This window comes from Carya illinoinensis, chromosome 2 (genome assembly GCF_018687715.1).
Source record: "Carya illinoinensis cultivar Pawnee chromosome 2, C.illinoinensisPawnee_v1, whole genome shotgun sequence".
Taxonomy (NCBI): Eukaryota; Viridiplantae; Streptophyta; class Magnoliopsida; order Fagales; family Juglandaceae; genus Carya; species Carya illinoinensis.
In genome coordinates, this window is record NC_056753.1 from 36,053,968 (window position 1) to 36,071,751 (window position 17,784).

The following is a 17,784-nucleotide window of genomic DNA, read 5'->3' on the forward strand; positions in this document are numbered from 1 at the left end:
ACAATTACGTGATAACTTGGCATGGCATGACATATATGATAACACACATACATACACTGTAGTTCTTTTACTTAGCACACATACACAGTAGATTGCTAGTAAGTTAAAAGCTAACTTACCTCGATCTCCGCGTTTCTTATAAAACTTCAAGTGCGATCACGATGAACTGTAATTAGTGATTCTAAAAGTTAGAACTAAATCACTAATAATTTGAAATATGGAAAATACTAACTTAAAGAGTAAAATTTTCATTTTACTCTCTACATGTGATAAAATGACCGTTTTACCCATAACTTAAAGATTTTGCATACTAACTCCAAAAGTTTCCAAAATTTACATTCCTCATGTAAATTTTGTCTTAAACTTAAATATTAACTCAGAAAAATTTAAAACAAAACACAACTATGGAAAACACACTATGGCCGAAACATCCATAGGCCATTTCCCTTGGTTTTTTTTTTGTTGCAATTCTTTTCAACTTCAAAACTCATGCTTAAACCAAAATTTTACAACAAACATCTTCCAATCCTAAGTTCAAAACCATACTTAAAACATCCATTTAGAAAAAGCTAATAATCAACACCAAACTTTTTTGTAAAAAGATCCAAGCACTTGAATCACAAGTTTTGATCTTAAATCAAAACATCTCCAAGAGTTTCAAAAATAAAATCTTACTTCTAACATATTCATAATATCATCCTAACATCAACCATGCTTTAAATCATCAAATCAAAGTCACCAAAATCACAAAATAACATTTGGAGTTTTTGGTTTTACACTTAGTCTAAAAACTGAAACTCTTTCCTCAACTAGTTTTGATAAATCTCTTGATCTATGACTTATAAATATATGATCTTCAAACTAAACCATCACATGGTTTAAAAAGATGTCCTAAAACATATATAAGCTTCTAATTCAAGATCACATGGTTAGAAATTAACCAAAACATAAATTTAGCCAAGAATATCCACACTTTGGCTTATTTGAATATCTCTTTGCATAAAATTTCATATCTTTGACACTAACATCAAATATTTTCAAAATAATAATATAACATGTATATAAGATACTTAAGATCCTCCAATAAAATTATTAAAGTCATTAGAATAGGTTTAGACCACCAAAGAGTTAAACTTTCTCAAAACAGAAACTGTTTTTCTTCTTCCAGTTTCTAAGTTTCTAAATCTAAGAAAATCTTTCATCAAAACCTTTAATCATGCAAAAATCCTCAACCAATAGTCACATATACATGTTAACAATACTCCATAAAAATTTTGGATCAATATCTATCCATTAGCTTGGTAAAAAACTCCAAACTATAACATATTCTCCAGTTTATCTCCCAGAATGACCTTTATATAGTTTACACAATATTTGACTGACCAAATGATCTTCAAATGGGGCAAATAAGATATCCATGTAAACTAGACTAAAAAAAGAACAACTTATATGAAGGAGAATTTATGATAAAACACTTACAAAAGTTTCGAAATGGGTGTACAAAAGACCTCCTAAAAGCTGTCCGAGAGAGAGTGTTTGATATTCTTTCAATGGAAAGTGTAAATGAAGATAATTTCGTGGGGAGAGGTGACTGGAGATACTTATGTATGAGATATGGAAGAGATGAGGCTGGAGTTGAGAGTTGAGTGTAGTTTTCTGCTACCCAAAAAAAATCTATAAATGATTATCTTATAATATTCTATCCAATAATATCTAAAAAAAAAAATCAACTTAAGATATTTTTATCTAATAATATCTATCAACTCAAAATATTTTTACCCAATAATATTCATGAAAATTACCTCAAGATATTTTTTTTTATCCAATAATATCTACAGTTTTGAACAGACGTTTTGTCCGAAAATATGAAAAAGTGTTATTGCGCCATAAGACTTTAAATAGCCCTCCGAGTCTAATGACACAAACCATAATACATTTTGACACTTCTAACTATCTCCAATAATCAAAAACACATTTCTGATACCATAGTAAATAATAACACTAACTATGTAGTTAGACAAAAACCTATACGATTAATGGATTCGTGAAAATTTATGAGGTTTTCACGAGATTTCTAAAGTTAATAGAAATTTTACAATTGAATTTCTAGCGGGCTGTTACATGGAGTGCATGTCAGCATTTAATTTGAGCACTAATTTGACAAATTCTACCGTTATCAACTAAAACAAGTACTTATGTAAATCTACATTACATTTTAAGTTACGTTACTTTGCGTTTACGGGGAGATATGATCACGGTGAGATATCATTGGAAGAGGGAGTTGGTTTCAATTTCTCAAACACGTGGGGCTGGAGTGTGCAATTTAGAGTAATTCTAAATACAAATTTTTCTCTTGTATCTTATTTTAAAAAATTAATTTTATATTTAATCACATTTAAAAAAATATACAAAACTTGTCCATTTTAAAATTGATACACAACACATTTCATAGCTATATTTTAAGTTTAAAATATTTTCATAATTTAATATTACTTTTTAAAATTATTTTATAAAAATATAATTAAATAAAAAATATTGCAAATAAATCATTTTATTTCGAAAATATCATTTTTATTTTTCCCAATACAACTTCATGCAATGGGTGGTGGAGCTTTTAGGTAATATATAAGAAAAATTAAACTCATAATTTTCATAACATATGTCATATATAATTTTTTAATTTTTTTATAAAATATATAGTTTATAAATAATGAATAGAAAAATTAAATTATTTTTATAATAATAATAATAATAATAATAATAATAATAATAATTAAATAGCATAACTCGTTATACAAATTTCCAGAGTTGGGTTGGGGAATAGCAGATTAGCGCGAAGGACGAGGGGTTTCAGCTTCAGCACCACGTCAGCAACCACTGCGTGTCCACTAAACAAGGTTCACCTTCTGAATCAGTTCTGATATTCCCGTAAGCGTCATTCGACTCTGACATGTGGTCCCACACGTGTCCCTACCTCCCTTGTTACGTAGCCCCCTTTCATTGCCCAACAGGAGCAATCAAAATAAAGTGAGGACCCCACTGCATTTTTTTTCTACATTCTCCAAACCGTCGAAGATGCGGGTGTTTCTGTACTCGCGGTTTAAGGGGGGAATCCCAACACGAATCTCGTCTTCCACGATCACGCCACGTTGTGATGTCCTCTGCGGCAATTGTTTTTCTTCAGAAGGAAAAATGTTCGCGTGTGGGACTCTAGAAGGCAGAGAAAGATTAGGCGGTATGTTGAGGACCACAATCCACATGCGTGTCCGAAAACAAGGCAGGGTCTACCTAGCCTGTTGGAATTTGATTGGGCCACGTGTCGAATCTACGAAAAGGTTATGCACGTGGTGATTTTTGGAAGGACAGACGGAGATGGACGGTAGAGATGAAATCTATAGTATTCAGTACTTTGACGTAATACCATTTACCAGCTATACGTGTCGGATCCCTGCCCATGACGGTGGGGGGCAGCTGCCCCTGACTAGTGTGGCCCCCAGGTGGTATTGGGGCTGTTCAGCTATTCTCGTCTTAAAGGTTCTGGTGGAAGCCATTTAAAGACGTTCCCCCAGAGCGTGTTCAAAATCTTTCATTAACTTTTGTCCCTCGCTAGCTTTTATTTACAGAGGTCTTAATTGCCAATCTTTAATTTTTCTTTTTATATAAATATTTTTAATTTCAATTGCGCGGCTTCAAATTGAGCGGAACAACGAGAAGAGTGAGATTTACTACTTGAGAATTGTGCGACTGCGTCGATTGATTAATAGCTTCACAGAATTTTAATGGCTGGGATTTGCTGCGGAGTTGTTGGAGAGGTAGAGGCATCGTCTGCAATTGAGCCGAGCTCACGTGCTTCTAGGCGCCGGAGACTGGAGCTCCTGCCACTAAAATTAATTGCCGATGTGGCCGTACCACCGGTTCTGGAGAATGGTCAGAAACGCCAGAAGATCGATCCATGTCCTCGGTCTTCACCACCAAGCGAGTTCGAAAACGCAGTCAAAACTTGCGTGTCCAACCAAGTGGAATCCAATGAGGAAAACGAAGAATCGAGGCCGGAAATTGAAGCGGGGAGTTCCGGTGAAAGTTCCTCGCCCGCGGAGAAAGTGCAGGTTTACTTGAAGTTCGGCGTGACGTCTGTTTGTGGAAGGAGAAGAGACATGGAGGACGCCGTTTCGGTTCACCCTTTGTTTTGTCCCGAAAAGAGTCGGAGTTCAAACGGATTTCATTTCTTCGGCGTGTTTGATGGGCATGGTTGCTCTCATGTAAATGCTCGCATCTCGTCCTTTCTTTCACTGAATCGTTAATTTTTGGATCTAAAAAATTCCATTTTTTTTTTCCAGGTTGCGGCCAAGTGTAGGGATCGGTTGCATGATATAATGAAGGAAGAGGTGGAAGGCGAAGAAGAAGCTGTGGAATGGAAGGGCACGATGGAGAGGAGCTTTGATCGGATGGACAAGGAGGTGCAAGATTTGAATGGTTCTGGGAGTAGCAGCTGCAGGTGTGATCTCCAGACCCCGCAGTGCGACGCCGTTGGATCTACTGCCGTTGTAGCTGTAGTGACGCCGGAGAAGATAATCGTCTCCAACTGCGGTGATTCTCGCGCCGTGCTTTGTCGAAACGGCGTCGCGATCCCGCTCTCGTCCGATCATAAGGTGAGAAAATCTCGCCAAAAACAAGTGGAAAAAGTATCTAATTTGGGATCACTGGAAATCTTTTTTCAAGCCTGTGTTCGAGATCTAAATCTCCGGTACGGCAAAACGGAAACAGTTTTGTTGCAAGTGCTTTCGACGATTCCTTTCACGTGCGAATCACTTGGCTCGAAAGTGTGAAAGTGTAGGCCCCCCACTAGTTACATGTGGGTCTCACTTCCCCTTTCTGTGTTAGCTTTACTTGGAATCAGTTGTGCTGCGCTTGTTAATCAAGCTCCCGGTTTTCTCACTCCTAATATGCGCCTTCTAATTTTACCTGCAGCCTGACCGACCCGACGAATTGCTTCGCATCGAAGCCGCAGGTGGCCGCGTAATTTATTGGGACGGCCCTAGAGTTCTTGGAGTTCTGGCCATGTCCAGGGCAATAGGTATGCGGGCCGTACAAAGACTTAGCTTTCGTATTTAATTTGCGTAAGATTTTTAATCCAAGGGATTGGCCAAGTAGTGAAGGCCGTTGTCTTACGGTCTCATTCGCTGTTAAGTGCTTGAAGAGGTTCCGACATAAAAATAAAAATAAAAAAATAAAATTTGTGTAACATTTTTGTTAATTTGGTGCATAATAGCTACTTGACTGCTCTTTCTCACTCCAATTCTCTCAGGTGACGATTATCTGAAACCGTACGTGATTTCGAAACCGGAGGTAACGATAACGGATCGGAGGGAGGACGACGATTGTCTTATCCTAGCGAGCGATGGTCTTTGGGATGTGGTCTCCAACCAGACCGCATGTGGAATAGCGCGAATGTGCCTGCGCGCACAAAAGCCCCCAACACCGCCCGGATCGCCGCGCAGTGAGGAGGAGGTTGGCGTCGCCTCGGGCACCCAGGACAAGGCCTGCTCCGACGCGTCCATTTTGTTGACCAAATTGGCCTTAGCTAGGCATAGTACGGACAACGTGAGCGTTGTCGTGGTTGATTTAAAAAGAAATCACCCCACCAATTGTCAATAAGAACAGGAAATTAATCTCTGTCCAAATGGGACTTTTAAAAAAAATAGGGAAATACAAACGAGCCATCCTATTTCGAATTGTAATTTGCATGGTACTATTTTTCTTTATTTTTCCCCTTTAATAGAACATGGGGAGGCATTTAAGGGCTCTGCAGAAAACTACTTATTGCCTTACCCACTGGAGGAGTCAAAAATCATAGGCTCTGAATTGTAAATGAGATGATGCAACAAATGAAGACATCGTCTTCATCGTAATAGACGGGGCTTGCCCAATATCAACTATCATTCCTTTTACTGAGTTCACTTTTTCCTTTTTCTCTCTCTTCATACGAGGGCTAATTTTGCTTTTGTCTGTCACACACACACACACATATATATATATATAATAAATAATTTATCCAGGTCTCTCTTTATAAAAAAGTACTCGATCTTTAAAAAAAATAGTTTTTGATCTTAAAAAAATGATTCTTTATTAGTAGGATTATTTTTTTACAAATAATTTGTATAGAATTTATCTATTTAAAATTTATATTTAACATTATTTTATATATATCCTTCGGCGAATCAGGCGTAATATTTATCGATATATGTGTTGTGAGATATTTGTAGGTGGATCAATAATCAAATATCGATAAAAAAAAAAAAATTTTGGTTGAATTTGGCACGAAAGAAGTATACACCCCCGAAATCCATGGGGCATGAGGTCTTGAATCCAGAGTGGAGATGCGATTGCATCCACTTACGTGAAGAGTTTCGATGGACAAAAGAGACTGGGCTTTGGGACCTCATTATCGTAGATAGATGGATAAAGGCTAAGCTCCCTTCCATAATTCACCCCATAAAACGGATAGATATTTGGTAGATTTTTGGGCTCCACCACTTTAGTTGAGCCAGCTTTCTCGTGGGGGCTCACCCAACTCATCTCATCAGCGCAAGACATGTAGCATTTGCTCACGGTTGTGGTATCCTTGTCAATTAGCTGGACTATATTTGATTAGATTTGATGATGTTGACGGATTTATTTTTTTTTTTTTGACCTTTTATTTGTTGGGAAAATGTCGAGACACGTCATTTTAGTTTCGGTCAACTAAACGCTGGTTAATTGGACGATATTAGTTGATTTTTTATTAGATTTCTGTTATATGTAATAATTTTTATTTATTTTTTATATATTTTATTCATGTAATTAGTTAAATTAATTATTTTATATTAAAAAAATAATGTAATCAATTATATCAATAGAATATATAAAAAATATACAAAATGACTATACATAAAATTTTTATTTTTATTAACAAATATGATATCGGTAGTTGATAGTTGGTGTAAAATTTGTGGCTAAATTAAATGAAAAGAGAGTATACTACACCAATATAAATAATGCTATCCTGAATTCCTATTAGCTTGTAAAGAAATAAATTGACCAGTCATCAAGCATCGGGATGAATTAGCCCTATGCTTATAAAAAAGTACGAATCTTATAAAAAATAAAATATACGCTGACGTGATTTAATATATAAAATTATATCTATTTTATAAAAAAATAAAAATTTACAATCTGATGCAAGTTAGTGTATAAATTTATGTGTAAATCAAACATTTTCCAAAAGAAAAAGAAGAACCGGATTCTGTATGGATTTGGGCATATTGGTATGGATACCATATTTAGTGAAAGTTGAGGCTTCTGCTCGGCTCACACAAAAATATAATGATCCACGCAAATAGATTCTTTTCCCCCTACTCATATGGTATATGTTTGTAAAATGGACCCAATTAAGCCTATTATCTTTTTGTAAATTTGAATAAGTTTGAATATCTAAACATTAGTGCATTTGGTTAGAGCAATAGTTTTTAAATCTTATTGCTGTAGAGCCAAGGTCGCAGCCAAAGAAGTAGCGACCCAGAAATTAAAAAAAGAAAAAAAAAAATTAATACGAAACTAATTATAAATATAATTAAGAAGTGCTACAACTCATATAAAAATAAATCTATAAATTAATATGATTTCATATGATACGTTATATCTATTTTATTATAAAAATAACTTTATAATCTAACTTGTCATATCAATCTATGTCAGTTTATAGTAATTTTTACGTATTAATTATATATTCTATTGATATGATTGATTAAAATAATTATTTTATATTAAAAAATGACACATTCAATTATATTAATAAAATATGAAAAGAATATATAAAAGTAATTGTACATAAAAATTTTTGATTATTATAGAACAAGTTTTTTGTATGAAAATAATAATATCTAAACAAAAAATAATTTAATTTGAAATGATATAGTTTTGGAGGATGACTTCGTAGGAGAAGCAATTATCCTTGCATTAACCATCTGTCCCAAAAAAAAGAGAATTTTCATGACCAAATAAAATATCAGAAGATTTTTCAGACAATGACTAATTGAAAACCCATCAAAATCGAAGTCATTGCTGGCTAGTGGCTGCTCACAGACGAAAATACGCTTATTACTGGAAAAGGAAAGGGAAAAAAGAAGTAATAAAGAAGAAGAAGAAGGAAAAAAAGAAAAATAAAGAAGAAAAAAAAGATGAAAAGAAGTCCGAGGGCGCCAGAGCGAGTTTTCAAGATTGCGACCCAATTTTGAACCCACTTTCCTTTTGCTGATTTCCAAGCACTCCGTACATCGTCAAAAGGTCACCAAAAAAGGCAGAGAAAAGTAGAAATCCAATCTGGCGAAGCAAAGCCACGGCACTGTACTGTAATTTCTAGTGGGTTAGCCTTACGACAGGCGATGTGAGACGGTCCCTTGGTTGGATTGGAACCCTAGAAAAATTAGGTGGCAAGGGTTCCATTATGCTTGTGGTAATGCTTTATTCATTTCTATTTGTTACTAGTTTGACAGCTATAGATATAATCAAAATCGATTTTTTTGTAAAAGATGTTTTGTATTTATTTGTTGTTTGGTTTTTGTTGATGAACAGAAATGAAGGAATTAAGGGTATCCCAAATTCTTGTTGATTTAATTCTCCCATTGCACGTTTTCTTCACAGGATAGCACAGTATAATTTGATGCTCAAGATTACGTGTATTGTTATGCGTCATTCATTCTCTCCTTACTTCTATATCTAAGTGTATTTTAGGTGGAATGAGCTTTGTTTAGTTACAACATGATATATGATTTACATCTTAACTTTGTGCACGATACTCGAAATTCAGGTTATGGTTGGTGAAGTAAGGAGCTTTGACCCTTTGATTTGATGAACTTCTTCATATTGGAAGAAGGTATTAGCTCTTAGAGTTGGGACACTGGGACTTGATGGCTTCTACCTTCTGTGATGGTTGATTTTATCAGTATTAAAAGCAATTGTTATTCTTGAGTTTTGACACATTCTGATGTGTCGATATTGTTACCCGGAAATAAGAGATGAGTGCCTATAGTGCATTGGAGAATGTCCTTAAGGAAATACTTCAAGTGGTCAAACCCCTGCCAGAGGATTGGGAGAAACGGTCTAGAGTTATTGATGAATTGCGAAGAGTTGTTGAATCTGTGGAAAGTTTGAGAGGTAATTTCTGCTGATTTTCACGGTTTTTCATAGAAAATTGTTTCTTATGCCATTTACAGTTTCTAATTTATTGTTAACAAATATTTAAAATGAGTAAAATATGATTGATTGCCCTTGAAGATATGAATATAAAAGGTGGCGGGACAAGAAAGATTCCATTATATTGTCAGTGAAATTTCTATCCACATTTAGATCCTGGTGAATGGATAATTTTAAAGAAGGGAAAGTCAACATTTTCATCATAGGAAATCCTGAAGCTGGTCTACCTTCATACACTAGAAGCTGGTAAAAAAGGGCTCCGAGTCCATAGCCTGTTAGGTAGCATTTAAGGGGCCAAGATCAACAGATTGAAAAAAATCATCCAAACCTCTAATATGCCAACCTTGGCCAATATTTGTTTTTTTACATATAAAAAAAGCATTTAAGGTGTGCTACTGGTTAACTTACAACCTGGCTTTGATACCATATGTTACAACCCAGGGAAAGCACTAGCCTAGGTTTGCGCTAGCCTAAGTTTACTTAGTAATTGGCGAATGTAGGGTTTAGCACCTGTGACTATCTTTATATGCCACCCACTTTATATGGACCATTCATATTCCAAATGCTGGCCTAGTAATTGTAGTTCTGAGTCCAATAACATTGACATGGACATATACCTCTTGACTCGTATTTGTTGGATCCTTGGACGTTAGACGAAGAAGAGGGAGCTGGCAAGGAAGTTGTGAAGTTGAAGTGGTCAATCAGATGTTATCTTTTTCTTTTCTTTCTTAGAGTGATTATTTTTGTGCAAACATTATTATGATGACTTTGTTTTCCTTATTTGGAAATGTGAACAACTTCTTCTGGTTCTTAGAACTTTTTACACTGGATTGCAAATGTGGAATGCCATGTGACGGGACCCTACATTTCTACTCTATAATGAATGAAAGTATTGGTTATCGAATGTTACTTGTGTCGAGTCATTTTGAGGTTCTGTACGATGACATTATTTTTCTTGAAGGAATTACAGTTTCTTATAAATGTTGATTTTGGTTTGGAAGCTTCACTTTCATGTGCATAAACATTGGAGCCTCAGCCATTCACTATTTCTACAGATAAATGACCACTGCTGCCTGGCATGAAGGAGATCCATCTTCTCCAAATTGATAGGGGGGCCAGGATGGGGTTATTGTGGTTTATTCCCCCACTAAAAGAAATATTTCTTCAAAAAGACTGAAAATCTACGAGTTCTGTAGGTTTCTATCACTAGTAAACCTTTATATCTTCACTGCTTTTTTTACAAGTCACCTATAATATAGATACATCAATTAAGTGAATTTTCATTCGTGTTTCTCCTCTGGAACAAAAAGGCTACTCATGTCAGTCTTCACACCAAATCTCAAAAAGTGCTGTATGGTTGAATTCAAAGCCTTCAAAAGCCGTTCAAAGTAAAACATCAGGGTCGTTTGAAAAATTAAACATGAGGGGATTTCCCCACACTTCATTTGTTTAATTAATAATCATCAGTGTATTTCATCTTATTCCATGAGGGATAATAATTGCCAATTGGTAAAAAAATTTATGATTAACAATACAAATTCATGATTTGGCTCAAACAGGTGCAATGGTGGAACCGTTTGGTTCATTTGTGTCCAATCTGTTCACAAGATGGAGTGACTTGGATATTTCTATTGACTTATACAATGGTTCTTATATTTCATCTGCTGGAAAAAAGCGCAAACAAAATTTACTGGTAGATGTACAAATAGCTTTGAGACAGAAAGGTAATGTACTTGAGAATAAAACCTTTCAGAAGATCCATATTTCTTTTATGTTTACTCTCTCTCTCTCTCTCTCCCCTCCCCCAAATCATAATTTTTTTTTATAGGTAATCAAGAAGTTTTATTTATAAGAAGAGAAGGCATAGCCCAAGTACATCCCCCAAATCCTATTTAATTGTTGCACCATTGTAATTGCTTCTCTTTAGTACCTGCCATGAAACACATGTTACTCTTGAGTTATTTTATAATAATGGTCAGAAAGTTTATATAAATACTGCAATTTGTCTTAGAAAAAGAATATATGAAGAATCGGATTTGAGCTGTAATTAACTTGAACTGCAAAGTGGGGAATGCCAGTCATTTTACCATCTTCACCTGTTGCTATTTTTTGTTGCTCTCGAAATTTTGGTTAGTTTTACAATGCATGTAGGTCAGTTGTGAGAGTATAATTTCTTTTAGTTTGCTATTATGCTGTAAAGAAGACAATCATGGCCTTTTTCCGGGTTGTTGTAAACAAATGTGTAAGATTCTACAAATGACTTTTATACATGGCAATGAAATGCATCATTTCATTTTATTGAACCTTGCATCTGTAAAAATAAACCAACTGCATATATAGGATAAGTGCTGGGGTGTAGGGACTGAAAAGAATTTTCTTCTTTGTTAATAGTTTCTGTGATGGAAAAATGGATACAAAAAATCTCTGGATGACACAAGAGTGGCCGCTCTATAGTCTCTGCTAATTCAGAATGTAGGGTTCCATTTCTAATGATTATTCAAACCTCCAGTGATTTTCTTGAATTTTAAATTCTGTAATACTTTGTCATATGGGAAAGCAATAAGGAATAGAAGTCCATGATATCATGCAAGCTCTTATTCATTAAAGGGTTTGACATTGCTCTTCCTATTTGGTTTGATTATTCTTTATTACAAACCGTATCTTCTCTTTATGATGGTTGATCTGCAGGTGGATGGCGCAGGCTGCAATTGATCCCTAATGCAAGGGTTCCAATTCTAAAATTTGAGAGCAGCCACCAGGGCATCTCTTGTGACATGTCAATTGATAACATACAGGGCCAAACGAAGTCCAAAATTTTGTTTTGGATCAGTGCGGTAGATGGGCGCTTTCATGATATGGTTCTACTGGTACATTCTTGTGGCAAAACCATACTTGATTATGTGAGAATTAGTGATAGTATTTGATGTGTTCTTTCTAGCTTGTGTAGGTCAAGGAATGGGCGAAAGCACATGACATAAATAATCCAAAAGTAGGGACTTTTAACTCATACTCTCTCAGTCTGCTTGTAATCTTCCATTTTCAGGTAATCTTTGGTCATTATTTTTTTTGATTAAGTAAAATAAATTATATTATCAAAAGAAGGCAAAAGCGTGATACAAAGTTTAGTGACCACATCTAGGTATGATCAATGGATATAAGGAATTCATGTAGCCCCAAACCATTGAAATCAACCGCTAAGGTCCAAGTACAAAGAGTTCTAAAGAAAAAAACTTTCAATTCCTCCATCGATCTCTCTGTCCTCGACCGTCCTGTCATTGCGCTCTTGCCATAAACACCACATGATACATATAGGGATTATCTTCCACACTGCTTTTATCTATTGGTTTCCTCTCTGATTTTTCCAACTAGCCAATACCCCGACCACCGTCTCCGGCATAGCCCAAGCCAAGTCCATTCTGCCAAGTACCTCATTCCATAACCTTCTCACTACCTCACAGTGTATTAAGAGATGGTTCACCGATTCACCTCCCTTCCTATACATGCAACACCAATCTGTGATGATCACCCTGCGCTTCCTCAATTTATTAGTTGTAAGAATCTTACCCAATGCTGCAGTTCACACAAAGAATGCTGCTTTGGGTGGCGCCTTATGTCTCCATATCTTTCAATCTTTGGTCATTATTTCTGGTACAATTTATAAAAAATGATTAAATTAGGAGGAGGTTTCCTTTATGATCCATGAAGTTCACTGATATGGTTGCTTTGGATCTGGTTTGTTGAATGTTTATACTGTTGCATCAGTTTCGTTCTGTTTATTTCATTTAAGTATCTTATCCTGTTGTAGGACACCAGGATATAAACTTCTTCTGGCTTACATATTTTGATATATTTGTATCTTCTTGAGTTGGTCTGGTTTCCTGTCTTCGCTTCCTTGCCTGTGGAAATTTACTGCTTCAGTTCTGATGAGCGATGGGATTTATTTTTCTTTTCACTTTTTTTTTTTCCAGACATGTGTCCCTGCAATTTTACCACCTCTTAAGGATATATACCCGGGAAATATTGCTGATGGCCTTCAAGGTACTTTTGGTCCTCAGTCTTAAGTACAGAAAATCAATATGATCCATACGATAGTTGTTGGCTGTACCAAATGGCACCATCTCATAAGGAATTAGGTAGAATTAATATATTTGATATACTAAAAAAGTGTATTCACAAATTTAGTTGTGCCTACCATATATCTCAATCATCAATTTGTTTGGCCATGCTCACATACACTGCATTCTTGTTTTGGCTCAAATTTTTGGCACAATTGCTTGCATAGACTGGGTGAAGCTTTTTCTTCTCCTTATTTTTGCCATTACTGAAAGTATTTAGAAGTACTCAAAATGATATGTTGAATTCAAATACCATCAACTACTTCTGAAGACAAATGGAGTCATGAGACCTGTCTTTCAACATGCTTTATGCAGGTGAGAGAATTACTGCTGAGAGGCATATTGCAGAAACATGTGCTGCTAACATAACAAGGTTCAGACAAGACAAATTCAGACCAGTTAATCGAAGTTCTTTGTCTGAGCTTTTCGTTTCTTTCCTTGGAAAGGTAATCATTTCTTTGACAACGATTTTCTACTTTTATAGATTAGGGAAAATCATTGAAAGAGAGATTTGTGTGAAATGTTAATTAAATTTTAAGATATATTGAATTTGTTTATTCAACCATGTGCCCATGGATTATAGCTTCATGGTAAAGATTTTTTCAATCAAATGGCTTGGCTGTGATTAGGTGCTGATGAGGTTAAATGTCCTTTCCCATTTTAGGTTGGTGATGCTTGCATATCATCTTTCCCACATGATAGGGTGCCCACGCATGCACTGTAATTACACTCGAATTATATTGTTCAAGGTCCTTTATATGTTTCGCAGTTTTCTGACATAAGTTTGAAGGCCTCAGAGCTAGGAATTTGTCCCTATACGGGACAGTGGGAGCACATAGAGAGCAATATGAGATGGTTGCCCAAAACTTATGCTATACTTGTAACTCTCTCTCTCTCTCTCTCTCTCTCTCTCTACACACACTGCTGCTGCCATTGCTACTGATTTTGTTGTTGGCACTGCTGATGGCTGGTTAGATTGAGGATCCTTTTGAGCAGCCAGCAAATTCTGCGAGGGCCATAAGTATGAGTAAATTGATACGGATATCTGAAGCATTCCAGATGACCCGCCGGAGGCTTATTTCAACCAATCAGTATGAGGGTTCTCTACTTGCTACCCTAGTCCGACCTGAAGTATCACAATGTATTCCAAAAGCACCTGTTCAGAACCCAACTTACGGCAGGCGCTATCAGTCCCACCCACCTCGTCCACAGGTTCACAGGAGTATATACTCCACTTCACAAGCTCAGCATCAATTTCAGAACTCGAGGGTAGAACGCCGGTCCAACAATACAACCCTGCAAAGATCCATCTTGCAAAATCGCAATCAAGGCCAGCAAATATGGAGGCCTAAATCTCATGGATAGGTGTCGTCAGTTTCTGATTAATCAAACGGATTTTCGCTGCATTGTCGTTGTTCATCTTGAAAGGTGTAATTAGGGCCAAGCTGTTTTGATGTCTGCCAGGATACAATTGCTGGAGAATATACTCAAAACCCGAAGCTGCATCCTAAGCTGATAATGCAAGCAATGAGGGTGTAAAATGTTTGAGGAGAGATTTACTCTACTTTCTAAAATTCGTAAGATTAATTTGTACGGAGGATGAACCCACCCCCCCCCCCCCCCCCCCCCCCTCTCTCTTTTCTCTTTCCTTCTCTCCTCCTCCTCCTCCTCCACCTCCATTTCTTTCCAGCCCCTGCAACCAACTATCTGGAAGGCTAGAAGAGGGGGAAAAAAAACTATTAAGGCTCCGTTTGTTTTAAGTGCCAACGTTATCTGGGAGTCGAAAGGGGTTCTGATTCTACTGAAGCATCAAGTTTCAAGCTTGCAAAATCATGCTTTGAGCATCAAATAATGGTCAAACCAATTGAGGTTTGCAGAAAAAATGAACGTGTATACGCTTTGGCAGCGTTGGTGCTAAGACTCAAATCAGGTTTAGTGTTGTATTCCGATTAGGAAAATTTTGTTTGCATGCTAAGGTGATTTTAGATTATTTGTAAATAGTAATGAAAAAGTAATAAATAGTAGTGAATAGTTTGTGAATAGAATTATAATAGAAACAAAAATGAATTGAACCAAATATAGGACTAGAGAATACTTAAAACAGTTGTACACAATGATCAATACAACGAACATATTCAAATGAAAGAATAAGGGTTACATATATCTCTTAAATCTGGTTAAAGAATATAACAAAAGATTTAGCTTAAAAAACTTGGATGTAACACGACACGGTGTTTTGCACGAGCCAACATTTAGCATGAATTGTCTGAATTACCACCCAGATGTTGTTCCCAGCATTTGCGGTCACCGCAAGGTTAGTCTCACATAACACAATGCGATCTGCATATGCCAGATGTCAATAATCAAATTATTGCACAAAAAATCAACTCTCTATCCATCCATGTTTGTCATTCACTCGGTGATCATCTTTATTTTCAATGCTTTGAAGACTCCGGTGTAAGAGAAACAATGGCTTGGCTTGCTTATCTTCCTTCACGGCGATCAGCAGGAGGAAAATAACAATGATTTGTGAACTAAAGGTTTTAAGTTTTGTGTAATTATATATCTACAAATGGATTTTAATGATAATAAATTAATTCAAAGAATAAAGGAGTCTCAAGTTCAAGTTGTCTATACAATGGAGTCAAGCACATCGAGGAAACAAGCATGAGCAAGAAGGGAACAAGTTCACATTAAAGTGATAGAATAATGTTGTAAATCTCTTAAAAATTCGAAATTAGTATTAAGGCTCAAAATTAATATTTTATTATAAAGCATTAAAATATATTTTTCACATGTGCATGAATATTTTGAAAATTAAATTTGAAAATTTTGAAAGATGATTGATTGTCATCTTTTACATGTGCATGCCTTGATTAAAGGGTTGAACTTTGAAAATATTAAAAATGATTGGTTGTCATCTTTCACATGTGTATGTTTTATTTGAATATTTTCAAAAATGATTGATGTTTTTTTTGACTTATGCAAAAGGTAGATGATTTTGTTTGAAATATTTGAAAAGTAAAGTGTGCTCCTTTTGTCATATACAAAAAGTAAAATATTAGGTTTGAAATTTTTAAAAAGTAAAGTGTACTCCTTTTGTCATATGCCAAAAGTAAAAGATTAAGTTTGAAGTTTTTGAAAAATGAATGATGTTGTCTTTGACAATTGAAAAAGAAGAACCCTTTATTTGAATTTTTTGAAAAATGAATGATGTTGTTTTTGACATGTGAATCTTTTTAAATTTGAATATGAGGTCTCATAAGCCTATAAATAGATCATTTGAGAGTTTCATATTCACAACATCAAGAGCATACAACATTCATTCAAAACTTTCATTCTCTCTTCTCTAAACATTGAGCCTTAATCATTATTCATTTTGAGATATATAGTTCGCGCTGTATTGTTTTTATTTCACTCATTGAGGAGTGTTTTCTGATAATCTACCCACTATCAGCTCTTGTATAAGAAAAATGGTGCGTATAACCCTTGTGCGTGTAGAAAGTGTTCTACACGGGGAATAGTTGAATCACCACGTGTAAGGTAATTGCAAGTGTAGAGGGTGTTCTACACGGATCCTTTGTAGCGGTGTTGTTCAAAGGTGTAATAGGTTTCTATCTCCACCTGAAAGAGGTTGAATAGTGAATTTGGGGATTTTCAAGGGGTAGCTTGAGGCGAGGACGTAGGCAGTGGGGCCGAACCTTGTTAACATACTGAGTTTGCTTCTCTCTTTACTCTTTATATTTATTACTGTTTCGTATTTTGTTTATATTTTATATTGTATATTTGATTTATAATTGTTATTTTTTTTAATATAACTCAATTCACCCACTCTCTTGTGTTAGTCATCTAGGCAACATCAACAATTTCAACCTTGCAACAAGCGTTTATTAGCGGTCAAGTCGTGCCCAAATTAGACTTGCCTCACCTGTGCTGTTGCAGTGCAATGTCATGCTGAGGTCGTGTTATCTTAGAGATGCGTCGTTGCGTGTTCGTGTCTCCTAACACGTTTTGAATGCGACGTGTCTCTAACTGAAATGTCCATGATGGGACATGACCAGTTGTTGGTGTACTGTACGGTTTCCTGTATATGTACCTTTAGTTAGGTCCCAACTCCCTAATGCGGCCTAGGGTGGACTGAGCGTGTAATGGGCCTCTTGATCAACCACGAGCCTTGACTTGAGAGCCCTTTTGTGAGGCAGAAGGAGTACTGGGAAGGGCTGGGTCCTTCCTCTTCCAACCCTCCATGCGTACCATCAGTTGGCCCCTATCTCAGTTTGCAACTAATTTTCTCATTCACTTTGGTTTTGGGGCTACCAAGAGGTTCTAGGCAGGGCCATTGGGCCAACGGCCCTGGGGCTGTTCCCTCACAACTCTCAATAGAGAACAGGCCAGCTGCATGCAAGGAATCGTATGTCTTTTGGTATGTACCAAATGG

General features: G+C 36.0%; 2 protein-coding genes across 5 annotated transcripts; both read left to right on the forward strand.

The window, feature by feature from the left end:
• Positions 1-3,548: 3,548 nt before the first annotated feature.
• LOC122301432 (protein phosphatase 2C 37-like) lies at positions 3,549-5,948 on the forward strand. Its single transcript, XM_043112790.1, has 4 exons — positions 3,549-4,259; positions 4,338-4,649; positions 4,969-5,074; positions 5,306-5,948. Exons 1-4 carry the CDS (start codon positions 3,780-3,782, stop codon positions 5,653-5,655), a joined length of 1,248 nt encoding a protein of 415 aa, XP_042968724.1. The 5' UTR covers positions 3,549-3,779; the 3' UTR covers positions 5,656-5,948.
• Positions 5,949-8,116: 2,168 nt separating this feature from the next.
• Positions 8,117-15,152, forward strand: LOC122301433 (protein HESO1-like). Of its 4 annotated transcripts, none has more exons than XM_043112791.1 (9): positions 8,134-8,491; positions 8,846-9,192; positions 10,791-10,955; positions 11,920-12,098; positions 12,179-12,274; positions 13,200-13,269; positions 13,662-13,792; positions 14,116-14,226; positions 14,322-15,152. In XM_043112791.1, exons 2-9 carry the CDS (start codon positions 9,054-9,056, stop codon positions 14,709-14,711), a joined length of 1,281 nt encoding a protein of 426 aa, XP_042968725.1. In that variant the 5' UTR covers positions 8,134-8,491; positions 8,846-9,053; the 3' UTR covers positions 14,712-15,152. The 4 variants fall into 4 exon arrangements, with proteins under 4 accessions (XP_042968728.1, XP_042968727.1, XP_042968725.1 ...); XM_043112792.1 differs by lacking the exon at positions 8,134-8,491 and adding an exon at positions 10,287-10,423 and having other exon boundaries at positions 9,053-9,192; XM_043112794.1 differs by lacking the exon at positions 14,322-15,152 and having other exon boundaries at positions 8,117-8,491; positions 14,011-14,136.
• Positions 15,153-17,784: the final 2,632 nt, after the last annotated feature.